General features: G+C 37.6%; 1 protein-coding gene across 1 annotated transcript in view; it reads right to left on the reverse strand.

Moving 5' to 3' along the window:
* Positions 1-8,851, reverse strand: part of bcas1 (brain enriched myelin associated protein 1) — an 18,539-nt gene extending 9,688 nt beyond the window's left edge. Inside the window, exons 1-11 of the mRNA XM_015057415.1 lie at positions 8,759-8,851; positions 8,534-8,614; positions 8,276-8,360; positions 7,306-7,619; positions 5,180-5,362; positions 4,309-4,368; positions 3,928-3,963; positions 3,514-3,729; positions 1,229-1,288; positions 1,040-1,081; positions 861-914 (exon numbers count right to left, since the gene is read on the reverse strand). Of these exons, the coding sequence (XP_014912901.1) occupies positions 861-914; positions 1,040-1,081; positions 1,229-1,288; positions 3,514-3,729; positions 3,928-3,963; positions 4,309-4,368; positions 5,180-5,362; positions 7,306-7,619; positions 8,276-8,360; positions 8,534-8,581 (1,098 nt within the window). The 5' untranslated portion in view covers positions 8,582-8,614; positions 8,759-8,851. The remainder of the gene's footprint in view (positions 1-860; positions 915-1,039; positions 1,082-1,228; positions 1,289-3,513; positions 3,730-3,927; positions 3,964-4,308; positions 4,369-5,179; positions 5,363-7,305; positions 7,620-8,275; positions 8,361-8,533; positions 8,615-8,758) is intronic.
* Between the last annotated feature and the right edge of the window lie 204 nt (positions 8,852-9,055).

Raw genomic sequence — 9,055 nt, forward strand, 5'->3', positions numbered from 1 at the left:
TAGCTTTTGTTAGCTCTGATAGCTTTTGTAACTCGCTTTGTCCCTGTGGGGGATTTTTGTATCTCTTAGAGATTTGTAGTTTGTTTTTGTTTAACCTGGACTTAAAGTCCATCTTTGTTTGGTTAAGATCTTTGGTTTACAACTCTGATTGTTTTGTGGATTTTGTTTTATTTAGTACATTTTTATTGCAAGTCCCTACATTTTGACTATTAATTTTTACCTCTTTATTTGTGTCAAAACCAAACAATAAACCTTTAATTGTTAAACCTTTAACATCCAGGTTTCTTTAATGTTCCCTTTCCCCTGGCTGAGCTGGGTCGTAACAGAGACGATGTGCAAAATCTAATCTTTCTGGAATAAACATGAACCTTGCTGAAAATGGGATCATCTTAGGTTAACTCATTGCTCCTTTTGTCTCTAAGAACTGGTGAGAAGTTCCTGAGGTGTCATAAAAACCAACGGGGGGGTGAAGACCCCGTTGTGGGGTGCTTTTCAACATGGTATGTTCAGAAGTATAAAATGTTAAAGATACTTAAGTTTTTCAACCTTACAACTCCCTATGAACCTCTAGTTCATAGGGAGTTTTCTAATTTTTCTTCATGTATTTTTTCCGTTATTTTCTCACACTCATCCCCGGTGTGGTAGAAAACAAGTGTGGGTGTTTTTGTTTCATTTTTACTCCAATCAGATTTTCTAATCACTTCATTCAGTTTCATTTACATTTCTTTAAACCACCGCAGCTTTCTGGAAACAGGGTTGTCGGTGAGAAAACATTGATTGGAAGAATTTCAAAGATGCCTGCAGAATGGAAATAAAGAGTGAAAAGAGCTAATGTTCTGGCGGCCATCTTGCATATTTACCTCCTCTTCTCCAACTTGCTTGCCCACTTCCACAGCAGCTTGCTGAGATTCAACCTTATATTCAGTTTTATAAGCAAATGTAATATAATTTTTGTATCAGAATGGAGATTTAAAGAAAATTTTATTCAACTATTAAAAAGAGAATGAAAAGCCAAAATTGAGAACTTTTTGTTGTTTACCTGCACTTCTACAACAGGCTCTGGTTCCTCCACTGCTGTCTCCTGCAGAGTAAAACTGTTTTTATATTCTGAACACATTTACATTAAGATTAAAATTAAAATGCCCTTAATTAAAGGATGATTTCACTCCGAGTGAGGCATTCACTCTAATATATTTTTATGAATAGATACTAGAGTCTCTTAAGTTACCTGTACTTCTACAACTGGCTGTACCTCTACTTCAATAGCTTGTGCTTCCTCCTTGATGGTCTGCAGGACAGTGAAGGAATTATTACATTTAGTGAAATCTTAAAGTGATAAAAAAGCTTTATCTTGCAATGAAATGACACTTTTGTCAATGGCATTTCAATTTAAGTGCATGTGGATACATGCGTGCCTTAATTTGCATCCAATCCTGCATTAGAGCTCACTTTCCGGTATCCATCAACATTTTTCACTTCTGGCCCCGATGCCAATTCATAGGAATACAACACCTGGTGCAAATGCTCATTTTCAATCAAGCTGTAACCTTTGCGACCACGAGATTTGCACAGTGCCTCATCACTTCATAGAAAAACACTTTTATAATTAGAGCTTAGTACATTTTATTGGTCTAAGTTAATGGTCCCTTTTCTCATTCTAAGTAATCCTGCATTTCTCAAAGAGTGGGAAGTAAACGAGCTTTGTTATTGGAGATAAAAAAGAATTTAGCTGCCTTTTTATTTCATGTAAATCTGGATTTGTATACATATACATACATTTACCCATGTTACCAGAATATTGTTAGGAATCTCCTTGATGCCTTTTGCAAAACACTAATAGCTGGGACTTGGGCTCTTTCTGGCTGTCTCTGTGAGTTTTAAAACGACCAAAGTGACATGAAGATACTTGTAAACGTGTTGCTCTTGGCGCTACTTGTGAAATGAGGTAGTGACAGAGCCATAACACTTGATTTATGAAAGGGCAAGTGAGTGCTGTGGCTGGAGGATGTGATGGAGTGCAGACCGAGAGAAAACGGCATCGGTTGGTCGTAGGTTTTACTGTTTTACTGTTTTTATTCTAGTCATTCACACTTTAGGACCAGATAAATTTCACTGTGAGACGGTCAGTTGGGGTGATGTTTAAATTTAAAACAAAACCAAGAAGGACGTCTAGGTGTTGCATTGTGGAGCAGCAGTAGGAAAACAGACTGTCACTGAGTGGGTTGTAATCCAATTGTATTTTTTGACGAGTTTTACAAACCTTCAATCTGTTCTGGCCTTTAGACTTTGAGATGCACGATACAAATTTAATGCACAACAACATTTCACTGCTGTGTCTGGAATACCGACCTTCATTTTTCAAAGCTGACATCTGCGTGGGACTTGATGATTGGTGATTTATTTACGGCCAGAGGCATTGTGAAGAGCTGAATTTTAACATTTTGACATTAAAGTTTAGCTAAAATCCATTTTTTAGTCTTTAGAATAAATATTTATTTGTGACTTTAATGATCCTTCAAAAAACTAAAACACATCAAACAAAATGTCTGAAGATCAAACATCAAAAAACCTTCAAAATGGTAAAGGCCTGATGTAAAGACATTTATGTTATGAATAAATGAGGCTCTGTACTAAATTAATGCAGAAATTGTATTTTTTACAAACTTACTAAGAAAATTTGAACAGTATTTTTTTTTTTTTGCATCACTTGAATTTTTCAGTTTTGTTAAATTTTATAGGCTGTCCTGCTTCTTTCATAAGCAATTTTAATACTAAGTAAGCTACTGCAGGGAGTAAAAAAGACTGCACAACAGGTGAGACATGCAATATTTGCATTGCCCTAACAGAAAAATGCAAAATCACTGGTTGACTCTGAAGTTGCTGAAGTTGAAATCTTGCGGATCAGGTCAGCATAATTAAGTTGTGTCATTTATGTTTTATGCCAGAACAACGTAAAACTTCTTCAAAAGGTTTGTCGCTAACAGAAACTAAAAGTATACAGAGTTCATGGCTATGCTAACCTTTTCTACTTTATCTGCTCAACTAGATGGAAATCTGAACATGAGTATTTATGGTTATTCACCATAATACTCAATAGCCAGTAGTTTATATTGACACATCTTATGCAATAAAAATGATTAAAAGACATGCTGGATGGATTTTTTGTGTGTGTTGTAAATTAGCCAGATAAGCTTTTTCATGCTCACTATTTGCAATTCCTCTGAAAACATTTCATTTCATGAAAGAAGCAACTTTACTCAACTGCTGCATCAGCTAAGATACAACACTTGGCCTCTTTCTGCCACTCCCAGACAAACCAGCTTCTGTCCAACTGGGAGCCAGATGAGTCATGGTCAGTGAGAGGACATAATAATCTACTGTACCACCTCTGTACGCTTGGCTCTGCTAGCTGAAACACTTCTCCTTGACCCCTCTCGCCTTATATCAGTACCTTAATCCGACATCTTTTACACTATAGAATGCAGTGCAGCTGAACTTGTCGCGTTTCTTTACCTTTGGTCGGAAGAATTTACTCAGAGCATCTTTTGTCGATTTTCCTTTTGCGGACTCGGGTTCTTTTGCAGAAGCTTTTGGTTCATCTTTTTGTGTTGGCTTTGCAGCTTTGGAAGCTGGTTCTCCTTTGGTCTCCAGTCTGGGAGGCTCTGGGGGCGGTGGGGGTGGAGCAGGCATTCCTTTGGGTGCTGCAGACTGTTCTGATGTCTGTGCAACCTATTCAAAACAGAAAAATGATATACTGATGCGAAGGTAACAATACAATGATGTTTACCAACAAGCATATTTTCTAACAGCAAGCTTAGGTTAGATTGTTATCTACTTTAAATGATTAAATAGTTTTATCTTTGTAAAATCGGCACATAGGGTAAATTCTGAAGGTGGTTAAGATGCTGCATTGGGTTATATGCTCACAGTGGTGGCTTCTGCAGGTGTGGTCTCCTTCTGGGACTATTTTGCAACAAAAAAAGGAAGCGGTTAGAAATACACGGTTAAAAGAAGCAAATAAAAATCAGCAAAAAAGCTCATTATGCACCACTACAGGTAACAAATATGCCCCATTTTTAGGAAACAAGACATCATTATTTCAAAAGGAGGGCCAAAAATAGAAATATACTGTATCTAACTACAATTTGCAGCTGAAATTCCCAGACTGGTAGAAAGCTTGCTAATTAGGCCTCTGCATTTTGCAAACACTTCTAACAGCTTTGGGAATAGAAATGTGGTGTGATAATCAGCAGTTCGTAAGAAAGGAAAGAGGGCCGATAATAAATTCAGCACTGAACATCTGTTCACCTGATCTTTTGCGGCATCGGGAGCAGCTGTTTCCTTTTTAGGTGTTTTTGTGGGAGTAACCTGTGATTCAACAGAATGGGAAAATAAATTAACCAGATAAATATTTCAAGTGTAAATGTGTTCTGAAGCATCGTTAAAAAAAAAAAAAAAAAAAAAAAAAAAAAACTCTCCCAGTCAGAGGATGTGGTTGATGCTGCACCAGCGAGCAAAACTAACTATTATTTCTATAAAACCAAAGCCTTTTTAATGAATTCAGCCTTTATGGGAAGCTAACCGAGGCAGACAGAGTGCACACTGAGGTCTCTGACAGAGCGCGTACAGTACATGTGCTGTCATTGTGACGGCCATTGTGCTCCGGAGACGGCGTAGGCCTGCCCGCGCACTATCTGCACAAATCTCAACTTCCAGCGGCACAGGCCTCCCTTGTGAGCTCACCCTATGGGACGAACAAAAGGCCACAACATTCCCGCATGTTCAAAGACTTGATTAGCATGGGGCTGGGGCAGTGGTAACTCTTTAAAACACCATGCATCCAAAAGACAGCATGATGAAGAGGAAATACAATGGCTGCTTGTTGTAGGATTTCCATCAGGCAGTCATCATAATTTCATTTACAGTCAAATGCTGATGTTAGAGCTTTTACAGACATTCAGATTATAATTATTTGAAAAAATATATATGTATATACAGTATACATGTACATATCTTTTTTTTTTTACCAATCTCCAATTTACATATAATTTTTCTTTTCACAGTTTCACAAGATTAGATTCTTGATTTTAATTTAGTACACCTCTCCTTCACAATACAAACAACTAGACATTTCAACAGTGTTTAAACATGACCTAAATTCTCACACAGTGTCACTTACTAGTGTTTTAAAGAAGTTCATAACTGGATTCTCCTCTGGCTCGCTCTCCTCTCGGCTTTCCTCAGGCTGATCGTTTCCGTTCTCGCTTGCAGGAACTGTCTGTTCCTCTGGACTCGACTCTGAAGTCGCTCCGACCTCTGGCTCGGTCACAGGTTCCGACTCTTGCTTTACGTTTGCTGTCTCCTATATGCCGCCAGAGAGAATGGGCCTTTGAGGAGGATGTTGGAGCAGCAGAGCTGATATGCAAGCAGTGAGTGTCTTAATCGCAGCATTGAGATGGGAGCACAATTCCAACCATGCCTCTGCCTACTCGGGGCATTGTCAACAATCGGGCCTTTTATTAATGTGAGTGTCCCACCCCTCACTCATTGATATTCAACAATGTGTGAGAGTTATGCCTTGTGAGATGTCAGGAAAGACAACTGTCTTGCAATGTCCATCTGGTTGGTTGATATAATTTAAATTTACTTCTATTTTGCAGTTTCAACCGGCTGGCCATCAAGTTAAAACTGTGTGTATGCTAAAGTTAGCTTAAAAGTTAATGTTAGCTAAAGTTCTGTATCATGTGGGTTATCAGTAGCACGTTGATCTCCAATAAGACTGATTATCTTTGTCTGGAGCAGTGGCAGACTGGGTCACTGATGCACCCATGAAGGAAAAGCTAGCTGTGTCTTTTCTGGTCCACTATACAAGTTAATGGAGCTCAAATTTCTTAAGAACGTCCATGCTGGTGCCACAAACCTGCAGCATAGTTTAATAAATAAGGGGCTTCATAGGAGGTATCTTAATGAGGTTCTTTAGTTTTCAACTTCAGATAAATCATCCAGAAACCTCAGCTTCTGCCTTTGAGTTCTTCATAGGCTCATTTATTGTTACTGGGTTGAACGTTTTGCTGTTTTATTTTTATTTTTTTGTATGTCCATTTTGGCTGTGACAATATCCTCAGAACCGTATAACCAAACATGGAGAAGCAGCATCCAACTCTTATGCTCTTCTAATCTGGAACAAACTTCCAGAAAATGGCAAAACACCCAAAACAGTTCCTTAAAATTAGGGCTAAAAATCCACATGCTTAGAGATGTCTTTCATTCATAATAACTGGAACATTGATCAATGCATTTGATGTATATTGGCTTGATGATTTTAATAATGACATTTGACAAAATATAATGTTTAATGCTGTCCATTGTGTTTTTATGGTGTAAAGCACTTTGAATTTGACTCCGTCCAATTTATCAAGAATTTCTGAGCCTAATGCTATATAACTTTATCATTCTTGAATTGGTTTGCAGTATTAAGCTCATCATGTATAACCTCTGGCTTCTCCATGCTGACCACTTCCTCACGTAAAAGCACAGATTTTATTAAGACCTGATCACCTTGATTCCAGCTTGAATCATTTGTTGTGAAAGTCAGGATTAGTATTTAGATACAGCAAATATATATTTCATGCCAGAATTAATAAATAGTAAAGAATTATAAAAGCAGCAGTTACTACGGCATCTGTACATTTTCTGCAACTATACTTGCGAGTTGTATCTTTTCTACAACGTGGACAAATCATCAGTTTATCACTGAGGCAATAAAACACACCTTTGGGCAATTTAGAAATATATTTTTTTCTGTTCATTAGGAGTTCTAGTTGATGAAATGTAATCTGAAATGACAATATGCAGCCATTTAATTTGCTTCATAGATAATTAAAATTTGCTTCATAGATAATTAAAAATAATTGTAAATACAACACGTTTTTAGAACTTGCGCTACACTGTGTATATGAAATGATATACAATCATAACAGTAAATGTCTTAATGATTTCAGGCATAAAATATGTTTTCCATTTACATAATAAATTTATCAACACTAAGTACCAATGTAATAAAATATGCATGCCGTGGTATACAGTATATAAGAGAAAAATATAAGATTTTCTATTTTGTTTGTTTTGTTTTTTAGATTTCTAAATTGTTTTGCTTAAGTGTATTTTTGTAAATTAAAAACTAGTTTTGCATACCTTTACCACAAAATGCTTGTACCTGTTTATATTGTTCAACATGCATAGGATGTGTTGATGATGATTAAAATACATTGTTGTGAATACAAAATGGAGGACTCTTGCACTCACCTGCTGAGGCTCAATGCGAAGCTGACTTGCATCCACTTGCTCTTCACTGGAGATCTTTTCCTTTTCCCGAACCTCAGTTTTCTCCTCCGCTTTACGGTCTTTCTTTTTGAAGAGTTTACCAAAACCATGACTTTTCTCTTTGCGTTTCTTGACTGGTTCCGTGTCAGCTGGTGGGGAGTCAGTGGTTTCAGACACACTTTCAGCCGGAGCCGGTTCTGGCTCTGGTTCAGCCGTCACATTATTGGCTTCAGCTTTCGTCTCAAGTTTTGGAGACTGCAGCTTGCCATTCTGATGAACGGTGATGTCACTCTTGACTGTAAAAAACAGAATACCAGACACAATGATTATTTATTGTTGAAAATATCACTAAAACAGACTATACAAAAGTCCTGTTTAGTGTAAATATGGAGTCTGAGATGATCTTTTTCAATAATTACACAGCTGTTTCTGCTAGGCATCAATGCACATTAGGATTTTAATCCACTTGCATGCAACATTTAATTGATATCCTAGCGTCTAATTCTTCATGAAGTAAACATGGGCTAGTCAGTGCAAGAAAGTGGCATCTTTATCTCCAGGGTCAACATTCCAGCTCTTAAACAAACTAAAGAGCCGGTGGGAATTGCTCAGCGCTGCTGTCGCTGCAGCGACACGAACCTCACTGTGACAGATCAAATAATCGCTCCTTGTCAGCTTCCTGAGACTACGCCCAGAGTTTACATTAGGAGATCCGACACAGGACCCAGCTGGGACTCTCTGTATTTGGAGAGACCTATTAGTCTGAATGGTAAGTCAAACAGGGACATTTAAAAGGTCAGCCGATTCAGCCTGTGATATTTTCCCAGAAAGTGGAATTTGGTGTAAGGTGAAAACAAGAAGGATAAATATTTCCAGTGCATAGCTTTGCTCATTCTGCCGACAAACCAAGGTCTATTTTGAGTCAGAAATTAAAAGGAGGGAGAAAAGTCACCATCAGCCTCCAATCCATTGAGTGTGATGCTTGCAGAGATGCCATTCACTGATCCATTTTCATGTTTTTCTGGAATTGTCCCATTCTATGGACGAATAAGGGAAACAAAGCATCTCTATGAACTTCAAAAATAACACGTAGCTGCATCACAATCACCAGTTTTAAGGCCTGCTGTTCTCCCATGTGCATTCTGCTACTGATGTGCAGTCATTTGTAAAGTTCAAGATTTGTTGTACATGTTTAGTGGTTACTATGTACCTCTTTTACCTCAGTTACTTCTTCAGGAGCTGACTGTTCGTTTCCCATGATGGTCCCAGTCTGGGTTTGCCACCCTTTCTTCTAAAACACATCCAGCACAATAAGAAAACTCTTGGATATGAAATGTTATGTAGAGACATAAAACAAAAATAGAGAAATCAAATATTTGAATCATTAAAAGTACAATTAATGAGTATTGTGAGTATGTTTAGTCAAATATTTTACCTTGTGACACTCCTGTAGGTCAAGTGACTCCAAGAAAAAAAAGAATATATGCCTGTCAGAGAGATGGATGCACTCCTCCTGTCTTGCTGCCTGCGTATAAAGGCTGTTATTGACAGACTGTTTTATGTATGCTTTAAAATGGGTGTGACTGTTTTGAAGCAGTCAGCTGGATTTCCTACAGTAAAAAAATCATGTTAATCCATCTGAAAGTTTGGTGATCTCTAAGTTAGAAAACATATTGCAGATGTTGTAGTGAGTGTACAGGGGGGTCAATAACACAAACATTTTTATTGAGTT

The sequence above is a fragment of the Poecilia latipinna genome, unplaced genomic scaffold (assembly GCF_001443285.1).
Source record: "Poecilia latipinna isolate Pla-1442-1.1 unplaced genomic scaffold, P_latipinna-1.0 Scaffold1461, whole genome shotgun sequence".
Taxonomy (NCBI): domain Eukaryota; kingdom Metazoa; phylum Chordata; class Actinopteri; order Cyprinodontiformes; family Poeciliidae; genus Poecilia; species Poecilia latipinna.